Raw genomic sequence first — 18,820 nt, 5'->3', positions numbered from 1 at the left:
TACTCTCTTCCTCCATCTCTGGTCTGGTCTGCACTTCTCTGTCAATATAACACATAACTCTCCTCTCACCTTGACTCGTCCTCCCACCTACTACCTAGGACACTTTGCAAAAACAAACTGTGAATCCCCAGACTGCAGTGGGGAAACAAGTTCTCTGTGACCACAGACACAACAAACGTAGCGTGAAGCACCCGAGGAGAAAGACTACAAGCTGTTAATGAGCTGTTGTTAGATATGTGATGGAATATAGTGGGTTCTGAGTGGGCAACAGGGGCGTCAGTCAACGGGGAGGCACTGGGTTCATGAATCTCTGGTGGCCCCTGAGCCAACCAGGAGAAAATATCACTTTATATCAGCAGGAAACAGAGCAAGGAAATTTCTTCTGTTCTTAGTTCCTTTATCTGTGCTATTGTGTGGCGCGTACATCAGCGCTGTGCGTATTTGAGGTATGTCAAGACTTGATGGGGACAATTCAAAGTCAAGGTTGCGCTCTGGTGCTAAATATTCCTCCAAACAACTTTGCAGTGAAGCGCAGGACTGCAGGAGCAGCAGGAGCAGCAGGAGCAGCAGGAGCAGCAGCACTGGTGTGGGCTGTAGTCAAACTGTGAGTGACAGACTATATATAGAGCTGTGGCTGCTGTGCAGAGATATTCCATAGCTTTGGGGAAGATCAGATTTACAGTGTGAGGTTGGAAGATCAAATGTAATGGGAGGAGAAGGGAGGAAAGGGAGGGTGGAGTGTGGAGGGTGTGACACAATCCAAAAGGGAGTCCATGTGACAGTGAAATCACTGTGACCCTCTTCAATCTGTGTGAGAAAATGGCTCCCTGCTCTGTCTGTGTGTTTTTCTGTGTGTGCTGTGAGGGCGGCCATGCAGCTCCCTCCATTCAGTGTGGTTGTCATCTTTATCTGGGGAAGCGTCCCTCCTCCTTCCTCCTCCTCCTCCTCCTCCTCATCATCATCATCATCATCATCGCCCTGTCTCGTTGTGATCGGCTGTAGCTAAAGTCTCCGTGCCAAGAAAGAGACTTGTTTCACTGGTGTCTCCGTTTCACAAACCTTTCCCCTCCATCGTGACACCAGCTCTCCTTCACCCGAGGAGCTGTGTACATAGTAGTGCTGTAAAGCTATGCTCACTTTTTTCTTTTTTTAAACTGTAGGCTGTGTTTAAACACCAGTGTCATAAGACCCACTGAGGGAACTGACTACTGCAAACTGTTTTTATCTATATATATATTTTTTAAATTGGTTTGCTATGTGTTAATACATTGCTTGATCGTTACATTATCCTTTTATTTTTCTCATGCTGCTGTCTCGTTTTTTTTTTTTGTATTACCATTTTGGAAATGTTTTGCCAACACTAGATATGCTTTTATTTTTTGTTTGATTTTTTTGAAGCAGAAGAAGAAGAGGAAACACATATGTGGTCATGCGCAGTATTCTTAGTCAGTGGCCCATCCTGTCACAGTCATGGGGATACATAACATTTTTTTATTTTTTTACAGAAAAAAAAAATCATAAAAGGAATAACCTTTGGCACTTCATACAGTAAATCATTACTTAAACTGTGATACAGTTATATAACAATTAGTGGGTGGGCAAAATCAATTGACAACAAAAAAGAAAATAGGATTAAGGGGTTGATATTTGACTGCTGCTGTATGTTAATGTCTTACCCACTGGCTGTTATATAATAGGACTGGTGGCATCAGGGTAGCTCCATGCCCAAAGACGGCTCTGTTTGGTCCACAAAACAAACTTTAGGCTCATAGTCCATGAGACAGAAGTGTCATCAGGGTTTGGAACGGTCGCTCAATGGTCTGAAAGGGAAGCTTTCAATTCTTGTGACGTTTTCACTCACTGTGGAGTACAAAAAAAAAGAAAAAAAGAATAACATGTGACTTTGTAGATTTTGCACTCGTCAACTACCTATCTGTGCATGCTTATCACCATTTCTACATGTAAGACCTATCTCAGACTGTACTTTTGAATACTAACTCTATTTATGTAAAGTTCATGTGACAGCAATCATACTGTTGGTGTATATCAAAAGACACACACTTAATGTCTGTGCTTTCTTAAACACAAAAGAGAGGCAAAGAGATTAAAGGCAGGGGAAACATGGTCCAAAATAGGAAACAAAATGCCAGCATCACTGGACCTAATAATACCTTCCTCTATTTGTTGGAAGACTTTAGGGGAATAAAAAAAAAAAGAGAGAATCTTTTGACTGATATTGTCTCTGTGTTTCAAATCAAATAGACTGTGGTGATATTTGCACAAAAACTCTATATGTTATCTTTGTCATCCCTTGGCAGCCTGTTTGAACACTCATCCGCCCTGGGTTTGACATGTCCTCCTTGCCTGTCCTCTCTTGATCTGTCTTGCCTTCAGACTGTTCCAGTGGGGCAGCTGACAGGGGGCGCGATACTGGTTTTCACTGCTGTGATTGTGCAGTTACGCAGCATGCCTATGTATAGAACTTGATTCCCCTGATTAGAAAATGGAAAAAAAAAAGAAGACAAAAAAACAAACAGTTAAATCTCTTGTTTCTGTAACTGATTCAAATAAAAAAGTTCAATAAAAGTGTCATGTTTGTAGTTAACTGTAAATGGTGGTGGTGAGTTTTTTTTTTTTTTTTCTTATCTGGGTTCATAGTGGAGTATTCAAATAAATGCTGGATTGTTGAGAGCTGCTAATGATAACGGTACATCTGAAGTATAAACTCATCAACATGTTTGTTGTGTAAACTGTAATCTTTGACTATAAGCTTTAATCATTAACAGGGAAACATTAAAGTAATATCTTCCACCCGGCACTTTCAAATCTCATCAATTTAAAATACGTCATCAGCTTAACGCTTTCCCTTCCAAGTGTGTTGGAGAAGATATGTAGCCTTTAGTTAGCATCAAAACTCACAAGATGTTAAGTCTGTCCATTGTGGGCTACTGTAGAACTGCTCCTGATTTAAATATAAAAGGCCCATTCTGGGGTAGTGAAAAAAACAAACAAACCCGGCACTAGTCTTGGCTACGTCCGCACCCGGAAGTGTGCTTCCCCCCGATCCGCTCATCCAAACCCCCCCCCACCAAATCTCAGCATCCCCGTCGTACCTGCTCCCAGGGCCGATGGCCTCGGCAGCGGGGTGCTTTGCAGGCGGCGAGGGGGCCCCTACCACCGGGTACACACCCCTACTGGACTCACCCCTTACCACACTCGGAACCTCTAACCCCAGCGCGGTGCGGTGACCCCTGCGCCAACCGTGTGCCCAACTGTCCATTAAATCAGAGAGATTGCAGAGAGAGATTGCATTGTGTACGCAAGCGCACAGAGAGAGGAAAAAAATCGGCTTTTCTGTTAATGCCCTATTGTACACCTATTATATTTTCAATGTTTGCCAAATAATAATAGAATAACAAAAATGATTTAAAATAATTTTGCACACTGGACCTTTAATGTGACTACAAAATCATAGCAGACAACTAGAGGTGACAGGAAGTTACTAGTCCCAGCCAAACACAGATGAGGAGCTTTAAAGCTGACACTTTAGGCAGATTTTGTTACGGCCTTTATGTTTTCCATATGCTTAGAAAATCTGATATTTGGTACAAAGCAAAAAAAAAAAAAAATGCATTTTGCCATCAATTTGCGTTTAACCAATTGTAAACTGCACCAGGCTATTTTTGACCAAGATCAGGCTCATGTTCTTGTCTTACTACATACTGTATATTTTAGTGGTTTGATTTATAGCTAAAAAAAATTGAACCTGTCATTATGGTGTTGAAACTAATAACACAGTGTGGCAGTGACAAAAAACAATAAAATAAATGCCAACATCCATGTTATTTAAAATCCCTATCAGCCTTGCTGTCATTCTACTGCCTCTGCTACAGCGATCAGACGGGAACTACCAAAGACATAATAGTTGTCGTTTGCCTTTTATTAATACTACTACTAATAATAATAACAACAACAATAATAATAATTATAATATTAATTCTCAGTCCACACAGACCTGGAATCATTTGAAGTCAGGACGTCTGTGTGTAAACACAGTTGTATTCAACACTTCCGCCTTCAGCCTGCTACTCAGAACCAGGTGTTATCTGCCTTTGCTATGACAGACTAGCAACCACTGCGGTGTGATCCAGTTTCAGCCCCGGCCCAATGCTGCCAGACTCTGTGGAGCTGGCTGTGCTATCAGATGTCTGCAGAGAGAAAATGTGCTGCTTTATCAACCTTACCCCGTGGCAGCTGTCCCGCAGAAATCTACAAACCTGCAAAGGAAGACACATGACCCTCCCCAGTCCCACGCCTCACTGAGGGCTGATGTGCATCATTGACTGAGAGGGTCAGGAAAGACATTTGTCACAAAACCCCTTTACCTCACTGCTCCACAGTCACTAGGGAGGAAACACACTAAGTTCAAGAAGGGATGGGAAAGTGCCAGCAGTGCATTTAATTTGACTCAGTTTAACTCAAAACACTGTCAGGAAAAGACGTAATCTTTAAAGCTGCAGTGCGTAACTTTTGTTGACATTGGCTGTTGATGTTGTTACTCCGCTTCTGTTTGGTCTTGGTGAACAGAAACGACGACACATCATTTGAATGCCGCGGAACGGGCTGTGCAAATAAAGTCAGCTCTGACTGAGGAAGCGTTTGGTGGCTAGAGACAAGTAGCATTTATTTACCCCGTCAATGTGATGAACAACCCGTAGATTGCACTTCTGGGACTTTCTGTGGTCGCCTCTTTCTGCTTCCAGTCATACTCCCAATAAACTGGTTCACAGCCGTCTCACTGTACTAGCACAATGCAATTGTTGCCTCTGTCTGTCTTGACTTGGAAGTTGTGGAGTTAATGGGCTTATTCATCATTCAGTACGTTTCCGTGACATTAGAGGAAAAAATGAATTATTGTGTTACTGTTACTGCTAGACTGAACCCTGCGCAAACCTCATGTGGAGGATAAAGATACAGGAAAGCAGAGAAATAGAGCTTTGCGTCCATATACAGTACTTGCCATTACGGTGGTCCTCAGGACTTCCGCAGAACGACTCGTCCGATCACAGACGAGATTTCCCGGCGCGCCACACATTTGTGACGTCAACTTCTCAGTACCGTCAGCTTCTCAGTACCGTAATTCCTAAACGGTTGAATAACTGCTGGATAGCGAAAGTGAAAGTTGTCTTGGAAAAAGGCTGCAGAAATCACTCACTCATTGAACATTTTTTTGACAATTCTATAGCCATGAAATCAAAATACATCCAGGCGGCCTGAGTTGAATTTAATACTCCATCAGCATAAAGAATTAAATATTTTTAAGTTACGGGGAGTGTGTGAACTCATTGTAACAATGGTTTGAATATGGCAGATATCTGTTTATATTTTTTTTAAAGTGGACATGAAGGAAAACAATGAACTACCATCGAATGAGAAGCATTCCGTCTTTTCTTTTAATCCAGAATTTTCACGTAAATAAACTTTCCAAAGGTGATCATCGGTGACATTTACGACCACGTTTGGTCCCAAAAGCTGCCACAAGAGCAGGAGACTGAAGATTTTAGCAGGGTCACTGCAAAATGTAAATAAAATACAAAATTTGACGACTGTGTTAGGTGGAAATACATAAAATAAGATGACGCCGCCACAAACTCTTATAGTTGCAGTTGAATGTATTGTATATCTCAGAAATATCTCAGCTAATGTTGAGTAAATGTTTGTTGATTAGTAACGAGTAAACAAGTTCAGTAAACATGTGTAATAATGTTTTTCATCTTGTCCATTACATTCGCATGATTAAATAGCACATAATGTGATGCATTGTGCGATATATAACAGAGTTATTATCACTTATAGTGAGATGATATGTGACTAAATATGACAGTCACACAGTGGTAAACACTATCTGTTCCCATGACAATGTGATTTCCTTTCCTAGCGTCTGTGCACGCCCTCACACCTTTCACTCTGGCCTCAGTTCCTGACTTGTTCCTGATATGTAGAAAGGGGACATGACAAGTCAAGGAAATGTGACTGGTTGTCTCCCAGTGAGCTTTCACCCAGAGGCACTGAGAGGAAATAAAGAGGTTTGACACTATTACATGTGAACGGCACAGTGCCGCGTTCATGTTTTGGACGAGACCCATGAAGAGGGAGCAATTCATCAAAAAGGCAATGAAAGCAATCAACTAATTAGAAATGGTTCTCTCGCCATAAATCCCTGCTTACATATCCAACTGCTTACGGGCGATTTTAATGGATTGTTTGACTGATCGCTTTGGTCAATTTGACATCAACCTAATAGGGTTTAATAGCCTGTACGTGCCAGAAAAGCATTGTACCCAGAACACATTTTTTAGCTCAGGTTGTGAAGTCCAAGTAATGATGGAGACACTGCAGTCAGGAGATTATTCCGTGGCGGTTCCTCCACAACGCACAGGCCGGGGGTCAGCCATGCACCAGCCTCAGGCATTGTCTGGGTGGTGGTGGGGGTGTGGACCACGGTGCTCTGGGGGGTTGGAGAAACCACTTGGACGGACACGTCAGAGTTGCCAGGCTGGGGGCTTTCTGGGAGATGTAGCATAGCTGAGCCCACTGCAGATAAACAAGAGGTGCATCGTTAATATGATCGAGTACATTGGCGGCACTGAATGTTAAAAACACTCCTCTGCACTCTGCACTGTCTGAACGAGTGTTGGTAAAAAATAGAAAGAAGTGAAGCTCTGTGTCGGGTAGATGAGGCTTTTGTGTTTCACACAAAAAATGGTGCAAAATATTAGGTACATTATGTCTAAAGGTAGTTCAATAATTGTCCAATTGGATTCTGGAAATGAAATATCACTCAATATGCAATGCCTTAATAACTTAAATAATATTCTTATGAGTTAGTGCCAGTTACTGACACTAAAGGCCTGCCTATACGAATGTGTTATTTTTCTCGAGGTGGCAAGAACAAGAGGAAAATTTGTTCTGGCCAGCACATCATAGGGAATGACAACATTTCTGCATTAACCACATCCACGTCAAATATCTGGCCAGTCACACAATAGCTGCTCAGACAATGTTCCAAGAACAAGCTGCAAGAAAATAATGACGTCTATCTTTTCTCGCAGTCCTGGAAACAAATGTCTTTGTTCTCTGCATGTACAGGCCTTTACTTGCTCATTGTTGCTATTGTTGTGACCTTTTGTGACCTGCAAGTGAAAGACAATGACTTTGACATTACGTTTGTGGCGCTACAGTGATTAGACTCCTGTATTTGGTCTTTATACCGCAACAAGATCCACAACGGACCAATTACAAATGATGGTATGGTGACATTTCAACTACTGACTGTCACTGCGTATGTATGAATGGGCTAATTACAGCTATTACCTAATCTACACATTTACGTTCTATCTATTTTTTAAATCATATAAAAAAGACATTACCAGAGACCCGATCAGGACTCACAGATTGGTTGTATGGAGATTCTCTTGTGATCCCCAGAATTCTTACAGCCTAAATAAGAGGCTATAAGTTGTTATTGAAATGGCAATAAAAAGGAATGTATATATATATGTAGATATATATATGTATATATATATGTATGTGTATGTGACATGTAATTTGTTGGTAAGCACATTTTGTGTTATTTTTTTTTATTTCAGTACAGTATATATGTATGAATTTTGCAGCATACTATTGATGGCAGCATGAGTTGCTGTGACTGCTTGCACTGAGGGTAAACATCTAAGATGTCAAGCTCCAGTCAAGGACAGTCATGTGGAGATTCATGAGCTGGTGAGAGCTGCACCTGTCCAGTGAGCCGTGACCATTTGACCTTAACGTACCACCAGGAGTGGCTGTGTTCTGTGCTTTATTGTCGTTGTCTACCGCTGACTAATTCTGATTTTAGACAGTGAAACGTGAAAGGTATCACATGCTGGTCTCCTCAGGTCAAATGAGACAAGTGCAGCTGTTGTTGGGTTGACTCATAGTGTGTGTGTGTGTGTGTGTGTGTATATACAGCATGGCTTCCCTAAATAAGTTCTCACTCTCCATCTCTCTACCTCTGTGGCTGCCCCAAACACGGGGGCATGCATGTGTCAGCTGCTGCAGGGCAGTGTCTTCATTACATTAAAAACAAAACAAACAGCAGCTTAAGCACCATCTCATCTCATCCCCCTCTCTGCTGATCTCACTCATACATTTCTGGTTCACTCTTTTCAAACATTTCAGCTTCTGTTAAAATGGTGTCAAAAAAACATGGCTTCTGTGGGCACCGCACACACACACACACGTACATACTGGCCCCCAGCTAGAATGTCAGGTCAGCAGTGTTGGTGCAGTATGTGTAGCAGCAGCAGCAGCAGCAGCAGCAGCAGCACTGGGAGGCTGTGGCACCCAGAGTGGAAGAATGTTCACCAGGCTGCTGCGGTGGCTGCGAGCCAGCAAACCTTTGTTTGTGTGGAATGTGTCAGTGTGGAAACGCGCCTGTTTATGATAGTGCTGTTTGTTGACATCATGAATAGATGTGCATGCATGCGCTGTGTGCTAGTAATAACACATAGATACATTAAACTCAGCGGTTCACACAGCGGTACAGTGGCTCGCATTGTTGCCTCACAGCAAAAAGGCCACGGGTGTGAATCCCAGTTTCTGAGAGGAGTTTGAATATTCTCCCCGTGTGCACGTGAGTTCTCTCCAGATACACCGTCGTCCGTCTCTGTTTTGTTGTTGTCGACCCGGTCTCGTTTGCAAAATTTCAACTGTGTATCATTTAGCCTTTTCTTTTGTAGAAAACAAAGATGTGTCACCTGCAGTAGACGTGCTTTCAGACTTCAGTCATGTACGCACAATAAAATGAGAGCATAGCATTTTTGTTTTTTTAAAATAACTGAATTATGGCAACATCCTCTCATTTACTTTATGCTTAGGGAATAAATATTAACCAGAATACTGACTAAGACGAGGGTCACTTGTGCATGTGTGTGTTTGTTTGTGTGTGCGTGTGTGTGTGCATGCATGCAAGAAGAACAGAGCATAGATCCATGTCCAGTGTGACTGAGTGGGATTAAACACAGGGAGACAAAATATTGTCACACACACATCTTAACACTTAAACCCACCCTGAGGCCTGCAGACATTTTCACATTTTCTCTGTTTTCTTCATGTGTAATCAGCTCTCTATCCCTGTTAGTGTGTGTGTGTGTGTGTGTGTGTGTGTGTGCGTGTGTGTATGTGTGCATGTGTGACCTCACCTCGGCTTTCTTGTTGGGCCCAAAACTCCTCCACAGTTCTGACAATATCGTGGTTCTCTCTCAGTTTTTTCTGCCACTGGCGCAGCTCTTGCACATCTGGACGTGCTCTGATCTATAACACACACACACACACACACACGCTGGTGTGAGGACATTACATTGACTTACATTCATTTCCTGGAGACTTACACTAACCTTAACCATAATTACTACTCCCCCGAACCTAACCCAGACCTCAGTCTAACTTTAAAACACGTCTTCACCCTGAAATGTTTTCATTTATGTTATGGGGACTTGATTTGTGTCCCCATAAGGAAGACAAGTCCCTATAATGTGATTGTGTAAACAGATGTAGGTCCCCACAACATAAGGAATACCAGATACAGACACACACATTTGTTCATCTATCATATTGATGACATATTACTTTCCATAGCCCCTTACCTTAACCTCAAGCATCATAACTAAATGCCTAGCCCTAAACCTTAACCTAAACCTAATAACTAAGTAGTAAGCTAGTTCTAACCAGTGTGATCTGAATGAGCTGATGATATAAAGTGCCCTCCGTTGCCTACGATGGCCTGTGGACTGACTTAAATGAAGGATGTGCGCCCGTGCGCGTCAGGTAAACATCAGCGGCCGACTTCCACTCACTGTGAGTAGTGAGTGAGCTGTTGTTATTTGTGTATTTGTGTAGGAGCCCTGGTGACAACCACGAGCCTTTGAGCCTTTGAGCCTTTGAGATGAGGCTGTGACACTAGCAACTGTTTTTGGAACTTACTGTCAGCAGGTTATTGCTGTCACATGCTCTTCACCTCTGGACCTCCCTGCTTTTGAGGACCTGAGGTTTGCAGAAGCAGTGACATCCTTACAGCATAAGCATTATTATAATATTAACTATATAGTTGTTATTATTATTATTACTAATGATTTAGCTTTACTTTTGCTGTTGCACCATCTTCATAAAGAGTCTGAAGAACACCACTGCATCTTCTGAAGATGGTCATAAATGATGTTTCAATGTGTGACTGGGAGTGTTTGTGTGTTGTTGAAATGATGTGTGCAAAATCATCTCTTTTCCGGTTTTAAACAGGTGTGTTTGTGTCTTTCCAGGAACATTACTAAACAGCCTTGCTATTTCAGATTAAAAGAACATATTCCTGCAGTGTTAACTCAGTGTAACTGGGCCTCCTTCTCCTCCTCTTCCCTTTTGTTTCTCCCTGGTTTTTAACTCTTGCGTTCCCCGTCTTCTCCTCCACTATTAAGGTGAGCCTTTCCCCGGAGACAACATCACCCACCTCCATCCACTCTCCTCGCTACTCTGTATTCTCTTCCACCTCTCCTCTGCCCAATTTGGTTTTCCTCTTGCTCCTCCTCCTTCATTCAACCCCAACATTTTCCCATGAGCGGCTGCTTGTGTGATAACAGCATTATTGCTATTAGCAGTGGCTTTGAAAGGGTTCCTGTATGGATGCCTGGTGATTGGTTGAGGAATAGTGAGTCACAATGTCACAACAGCCCCTCTGCTGGTGGGAGGGAAGCATACAAATGAGGGGTGGGGGGAATCTGGAGTCTGTCACGCTTCTTATGTATAAAGTCCACGTGGCCGTTTCTACTCTGTGTCACCGCGGAGCTCTGCCCAAAACCTTATGTTTTGATTCATTTGCCGTTTGTGTTTCCCTAAAATGACAGAAATATGTGATGGTTGAGGGGGAAATCCTGAGACAATGCTGAGCAAAGTGTCACCACACATCAAGACAAAAAACAATTCTTCCACAGTTCTTGGAAAGCTGGCTTGTCGCTGTGAATATACAAGCATTCTACAGGATGTTGTCACTTTGTGTGTGATAGCAGGAGACAAAAGAGATGTGTGCAATTTGAAGCCTGTCTGCGTGCCGAGATTGTGTTTCGGTTTCACGAAGAGGACATTTAATCTGTCACCAAATTATATATTTGTTATCTATTCTGACAAAAATTGACGGAGCCTTTGCTCATACAATATCTCCTCGACATAATCTCGGCACACATAGCAGAGTCTGTTTCAGGGTGCACGTGACTCAGTGTGGAGATTAGAGTGGTTAGAAAACATTAGCGAGACAAGCTGTATGGAAACACATGTATATTTGACGATGCAAAAGCACAGCCACATGCACAAGAGCGGCACAAAACGCTAAAAAGAAAAAAAAGAGGGGTTGTATCTTCCTCTGTCTTTCAGTGCCCACACCATCAGCAGCACAAGCACAAGCCCGATACTCAACAAGTACACAGAAACACAAACTGTGCACAGCATGCCCTCATCACCCGCTCTCTCTCTCTCTCTCTCTCACCGTCTCATACACACTTCAATCCCACTGCACGGCCTTTTTTTTGAGCTGTTTTCCTTTTTGTGCAAAGCTGCCTGTGAGACTGAGCTCCTCGCCCAGTCCCACACTCTGCAGCAGCACAATGGCTTCTGTTTCTGGGGGATTTGCTGCAGTCAGATCACCGTGCACACTGACAGGCTGCACAAAGACATAGCCACCATGTTCTTTAAGCTCTCCACACTCCATCCACCCACAAATCCACATCATTTAAAAGTCAATATTTACATCACGGTTGGAGCAGCTTGTAATTGGTTTTCCTGCTGGAGACGGTTAACCCCACTGCTACTGGTAAGACAACGTGAAGGTAAATAGGAGTGAAAACACGGACCAGGATTGAGAAACCCTGGGTTATTAGGGCCACTAGTGTAGATCCTTTATGGTGGTCCAGTCTGAGTCAGGAACACCATTGACCCCACAGACTCTCTGTAGGCTGGGGAAGTGAGGAGGAAGCAGAGCCAGCGGTTCCTGGATGTCATGAGTGTATGTGACACATTTGCTGCATGAAAGCCAATCCACGTGACCCGTCATCGACTAAACACTGGACGTGAATCCAAACCGTTCATTAATCTGTGCCCTCTGATCGTTGAGCTGGAATCGCAGACCTACTTCTGCTGTTGATGGTAAGACCCTATTGAAAAAACAATGTCAGTGACCCACTTCTTGACAATATCTGGGCCTGCTGGTCCACATGTACTTTCCTCAGACATGCTGATATACAGCAGTGAAAAAGAATTAAAAACTTAACTTATTACTTATTATTCATAAACCTGTAAACGATGCTTTTTCGAACATTTCATATTGCATTTCTAACTGAATATTCTACATTGTTGGTGTCATTTACAGTGGCTTATTTTCTAATTTACTCTAGGTTTCATTCAAAATTCCTTTATTAAGAATCTTTGCGTTGACTTTGTCATCCTAAACATTTAACAGATGTGAGGCTTAAGAGACAGACGGACGGACAGACAGACAGAGATGGAGTGACATGACAACCGAGGTGACAACAAGATAACACTTATCACACTTATCAGACATCAGAAGTTGGACTGGAATTTGATTGGTATTGCCACGATGTGTGTGCCGACCGCAGTGTGTGCACACACTTAACAAATCTGCAACTGGAGACAATGGCATTGATAAAAGCCTCATCATTAGTGTGTGTGTGTGTCGTTACCTCTTTAGGAAACACACTTTGAAAGAAGACTTTCAGTAGTCCTCATGGAGACCGAAAACCTGGTCCCTGTGAGACATAACCTGATTTCTAGTCAGTTCTAGTTAGTTGGGGTTTGGCAATAACTGCTTATGGGCAAGTTTGGGGATAATGCCTTGTCCTAATATTGCTGCTCTTCTCCAGTCCTCAATATGTTCCAATGAAAACTAAATGGAGGGACATAACTCCAACTCTCCTTCCTGGTACCCATCTCCCCCTCTCTCTCACGCACGCACGCACGCACACTCTGCAGTCAGAGCTGCATCAGACAGATTATATAACAGCAGAGGGTGAAAGAGTCAGGAGGTGGACGAGGAACAACAACAACAAGAAAACTTGTATTTAATGTTGTAATGTCTTTTCTACAACCACATATTATTGTCTGTAAAACAGACAGAAACAATCCACAGATACTTAAAACGTCACTCTGGTGAAACAGCAAGTTGACGTGAGATCTTCATCTGAATACATTCATAGTGGGAGAAAATAGATGACATAATTGGCCTGTGACATCATCGTCATCATAGCAACAGACGCACACAGACACACAAACACTGTGACAGAAATATACACACAGAAACAAATGAGGTTTCACAGTGCACCAGTGCTACACACAGTTTGTTTGTGCTGATCTTTCGTTTCTACTCGGCTGCTCATTGTGCTGCTAACTACAGAGTTTCTTAAGCCATGGCAGCAGCAGCAGCAGCAGCCACGACACGACCTTGCCTCAGTGCCTGCCTAAAATAACAAAGTAGCTCCAACTAAGTGTCTTTTAAATAGGTCATGTTAGGTCTTTTAGAGAGCAACTTCAACTTAGTGTGCTGCGCCCTCAGCCTCCTTCTGCTTCTCAGAGGTTGCCAATGATGCACTTCCTTCCATTTTGCCCCATTCCTACTCCAAGGCCACTCTGCAACATCATCTCGCCTCCCTGCTGTTAATCCATCCATCCACCTGAAAGTGTTCCAAGCACAACCTGAGGTTTGTCCTTCCGGAGACTGTCTATCCTCCCATTCTGTCGTGTGACTCTGTTTCTGTCTTGTGTCTAAATCTCCTGTGGTGCTTGCTGCAGTGCCATCACTGGCCCAACTGAACCTCTTTCAAGTTGGAGGTGACAGACAGCTGGCTCTCTGCTGCCACCTCATGTCAGCATGAGTTCATCTCTTCCCATTACAGTATACAAGAGGAAATACTGCCCTCTGCTGGTGTACAAGTGCTCCAAATCTGGATGCATGTCATTTCAAGCTCACACCCACAAACTACACAGCATACAGGAAGATACTTTGACAGCGTTAATTAGTCATGGCAGCACAGCACCTCTCACTGGTTTAGTCAGAAAGACTTGAGTCTAATCCTCACGAAAGGACAAGGAAACATTTGTGGTGAGACGAAGCAAAACATGACCCCTGCTTGCATCCTTACACGACAGGAGACTGGGTTCATCGGCGTGTGGAGAAACTGCGGATGTTTTCCTCTGGCACTGTCTGTATGTCTATTTTTACCACAGTGCAGAGCAATTCAGACCATGACGCTCCCACACGGGAGGGAATGAATTAAACCCCAGGATCACTGATGACATAATCGAGCCGCTAAATGAAAATGCACTCCCCTTAGGGGGAGAAGGGGTTTTCAGCAGTTATAATAGTGTTATACAAGATATATCCCAACGCACACTCACACTGTGGTTTGTGCAGTAATAACAGGTTTCCTTCATGCTTATGACTTCAAATCCATTCCTACAGTGTACTGTAACTTTAGGAGGTGGAAATAAGCGCCCAAGCAAACATAGATGAGGTTATTGTCTTGGCTGAGGTCCACCTTAATGTTTTTATTGTGCCAATTTCTTGTCTTGACTTGATCCTAAGAAGACATCTATTATATCGAGCCAAGATAGTGGTGTAGTAGTAGTAGTAGTAGTAGAAGTAGTATTGCCATAAACATAGTTTCCATAAGTTTCTATATACACTGCATGTCAACAACCAAAGTTCTAGTTTTCTAAGCATTTGTTTCCCCCTTGTTATGTCCACTGTACCTTGTATCCCCTCCAGAAAGCCTGAATGAGCAGAGCAGCCTCATCTTCACTGAGGCGTAGAAACAGAGGAATGGGACGCCTGGGACTGGGGACAGAGTGAGAAAAAAAGAAGAGGAAAAATAGTAGAAAAAATAAAAATAAATACATGATTTAAAAGATAGAGAGACAAGCAGCATGGTGGAGACAATTGACAGGTTGAGGAGACACTCACTGCATGCTGAGCCAGTCCTGGACAAAGGGGATGTCACAGAAGTTCACTGGGGAGTGTCCACGTCTGCGAGGATTATGACTGAGGAAATGAAAACCCACGAGACAGACAGACAGACAGACAGACAGACAGACAGACAGACAGACAGACAGACAGACAACACTTAGAATATGACCATGAAGAGAATCTCTGAACTCAAGTGGGTATTATAAAGTCAAGAGGTAGTTATTGAGACAGGTGATGGCCTTACTTGTATAGCCATTCAGCGAGGAAGTCACATGGGTTAAACGCTGTTATTTTCCTCTGCAACACATAAAGAAGGTGAATCAACAGTCAGAGCAAGTCCTGCATTTAAAATGTCCAGTAAAAGCAAAGAAAAATGTACTCAAACGCAACGATGATTCAATTCTTTTGGTCCATGTCATCACATTATTATTACTGACACATCATAAGCATTTCAATGTTTTTGTTCAATGATGATATGATCAGTAGAGTAAGATAATCAGCTGTTTTGTAAAGAACAGAACAGAAAAGTATGAATTAGTCCTAAATAGAAACAATACCGTTAAATACAAATTGTACTTGAGTGAATATACTTTAACAAATGAGGGTTATTTTTCTACACAAAATCAAAATCACGTTTAAAGTTACGTTGTAGGTTAAGTTATCCTCCTTATCTTTATCAAAACCATCACATCTACCAATTAAAGTCACTGAGTTACTGATTTTAATTTTGTACATGAAGTGTATATTATGAAAAAAAAAGACTTTGAGGTGTGGACTGAATGTTTGAGGTTAAATTAAGATAAAAAATACAAACTGTAAACACGTAATTCGGTATTCGGTGAAATTGCACCAAATATACCACTGCCTTTCATTTCAGGATTTAAAACAAACTGTGATCATGTAGAAATATCGATTGCCTCTAGTTTGTAAAGTCGTTGGAAGCTTCGCCGATGAAATTAAGACCTGGAAACAGCGGTGTTTCTGCGCTTCTCTCAGCAGAGCCTCCAGTCCAGGCAACAACACAGGAAACACCTTCCTCTCCATAAAACATGTGACAGGATCTGACACACACACACACACGCACAGAAAGAGAGAGAGATTTTTAACCCATCAATCTCACCATGTGGGAAACTGCAACAGTAAAAGCACCCAAACACAACCAGGTTCAGTTGAATGTATTTCTGCAGGAATAATAACAAATCTGTTTAATATCGACTACATTTTTACCGCTCAGGATTTTTGTATGGTCAAGTGTTTCCTCAATTTGTTTTCATTCGTAATTGCCCCCGTCTCAATCAATACATCCGACAGTTATTGACTTTACTGTAATAATCAATTGATTTGTCAGTGTATCAAATAAAACTAGGGAAACTCTGTTCGGGAATTTGACAGCGGGTGATTTTTGCTTTATAAATTGACAAATAATTCAAGGAAAACTTCCCCCATTTGCATTTGCATGTATTCTTTTCTTTGTAACAAAAAAAAATGAAGATATTTCTCGACTCAGGGGAAACTGAAGTTGGGAAGCACAATTTTTTTCAAAAATACTACCCCTATTTAATCAATAATACCACAATAACCAGTCAACTCAATGTACACCCATGTGATCTGAGTGACAAAACGTCACTTTTGCACCTCCTATGGACAGATAATTGCACAGTTAGTGAGAACTTAATGAAACTGCACCACAACAGGAGCCTTAAACATTGTATTCAGTACCAGGGATTGGAGACGGTGCTTACGTTGGACTTGTGTAGGCGATGATGGACAATTCTGTGTCCCTGACACCGTCTCGTCAGCAAGAGCAGAGTGGGAAAGAAGTGGGTCAAAGTCTTTCAGGGGGTCGTCATCCACAGAAACCTAACGAAACCAGAGACTAGAGTCACAACATTTAATATCATTCAATCAATTGTGACGATATATGTTATTGACCAAAGCAAACAACGCTTTTAATCAGTGTTCGTAGGAGAAACGACGGACGCTGTTCTGGATAAGATAGTTATGAAATAGTTTATCATCAAGGAATTTATGGGTCACGAGAGCTTTGCTCCGATGTAATTAAAGCTGTAAATCTGTAATTACATTTGGACTCAGCAGAGTGATAATTAAAAATGATCTCCAATTTAAGCTATCTCTGATCAAATATTATTCTTTAAATGAAGTAAAGTGACTACTGCAGCAGACCATTAGGTGTCCTGTGTACCTAATAAAGTGGCAGGCCATGGTTCTCAAACCAGTGGTACACGAGCTCCCTCTGGTGGTACTTGGGAGGAAAATCAGAAATACACCTTCTACTGTATACACCAGGTTATGTGATCGGAGTGGAGCTGAGGAAGTTTGAATTGTGCGTAGAAAATGAAACAACCAGAAAAATATAATAAATTAAATAATAATAATAATAATTAGAGTCACCTTATCTCTCGCTCCATCCTAATCTAACTTCACTATGTGTGAGGAAGATGAGGATGATGAGAGAGCAAATTATCATTTTGGAAAAAAATCTGCCTCCTGTGAAAAGTGTGCAGCTGACTTTGCATGGTCTATTTACACCACTGTTAATTAACATTGGTGATGATAATGTAATAAAGAGATTAATAACCCTAACCCTTCTCAGGTGATACTTGGTATATAAAAAAAATTAGAACAACAGGAATAAAAGATACCTTGACACAAAGCTAGAAACGGCCCTGAGCTGCACACATTTCACATTGTAGATATTAACAAGTGAATGAAGGTTATCTGTAGTGACAAACCCCACACACATGAATGGAAAAAGTGTGACATCCTTTGTAATAGTTTTGTCTAGGAAGAAATCAAAGAAATCTGTGCCTCATTTCCTCATGTGGCAGAATTGTTCACCTCGTCTGTGGTGAGTCCGTGGAAGAGTGGGAAGTGTGTGTTAACGCTGTACTGGGAAAAGTGGGAGCTGACTGAGCTGCTGTCACTCATCATCTCATCAGCACTGGGAGAAGTGGGCCGCTCCGCTTCAAACTCTACACAAACACAAGGTAGAAAACGAGGTTTTTCAGTTAAATTTAATTCAGTCGACACATTTGAACATAATACAGTCAGCTTACCTTCACACACTTGTTGCCAAAGTGATTTTTGGGCACCGAATTCATCCGCCATTATTCCTCTCGCTCCCTCCAGTGGTCGTCAAGGACTCTTTAGTTGCCAAGGAAGTAGTTAAAAGACGTCGCTATAACGACTTCCGGTGAAGTCCAACATTTAAAAACAGAAGGCAGAACAATGGACAGAAAGATAATATTCACAGCCATCGCTTTCTTTTTTCATAACATAAGTCATTATTGCGACGTTATTAGTTGAATAAAACGTTACTGAACGCATTCGAACGGTTTAACGGTGTTCTGCAGTAGAGTGATGATCTATGTCACATTATATTATATTATAACGATCAGATAATTTAACGGTGTTCCTCTGCAATGTGTTATAAAAAAAACGAACAAAAATATTCGTGTGGAAAAAAAAAATCCAGATTACAATCTATTAATTCTTAGTTTCGCGCATTCGCCACTAGAGGGCACTTGGTGACTCACCATTGATACTGCAGTTTGAATTGTTGTCACTTAAATCCACTATAAACTTTCGTCAGGACCAGAAATATAATTATTTTTTAAACAAGTAGCCCAAGAAATCAATAACACCGGTTGAACAAAGTAATCTGGGTGATTATACTTGTATTATACTATTACTACTAAGAATAGTAATATACTTTACACTTTACCTCACCACACATCAGTG

General features: G+C 41.9%; 1 protein-coding gene across 1 annotated transcript; it reads right to left on the bottom strand.

The window, feature by feature from the left end:
* Nucleotides 1-3,445: 3,445 nt before the first annotated feature.
* On the bottom strand, nt 3,446-18,211 carry iqck (IQ motif containing K). Its single transcript, XM_058653135.1, has 9 exons — nt 18,136-18,211; nt 17,918-18,051; nt 16,801-16,918; nt 16,022-16,119; nt 15,303-15,355; nt 15,056-15,133; nt 14,845-14,929; nt 9,243-9,354; nt 3,446-6,594 (listed from the first exon to the last, which is right to left on the bottom strand). The coding sequence occupies exons 1-9, from the start codon at nt 18,185-18,187 to the stop codon at nt 6,356-6,358; spliced, it is 969 nt and encodes a 322-aa protein (XP_058509118.1). The 5' UTR covers nt 18,188-18,211; the 3' UTR covers nt 3,446-6,355.
* Between the last annotated feature and the right edge of the window lie 609 nt (nt 18,212-18,820).

This window comes from Solea solea, chromosome 16, assembly GCF_958295425.1.
Source record: "Solea solea chromosome 16, fSolSol10.1, whole genome shotgun sequence".
In the NCBI taxonomy this organism is placed as follows: Eukaryota; Metazoa; Chordata; class Actinopteri; order Pleuronectiformes; family Soleidae; genus Solea; species Solea solea.
The sequence above is the reverse complement of the archived record's forward strand: the minus strand, read 5'-3'. Positions and strand labels throughout refer to the sequence as shown.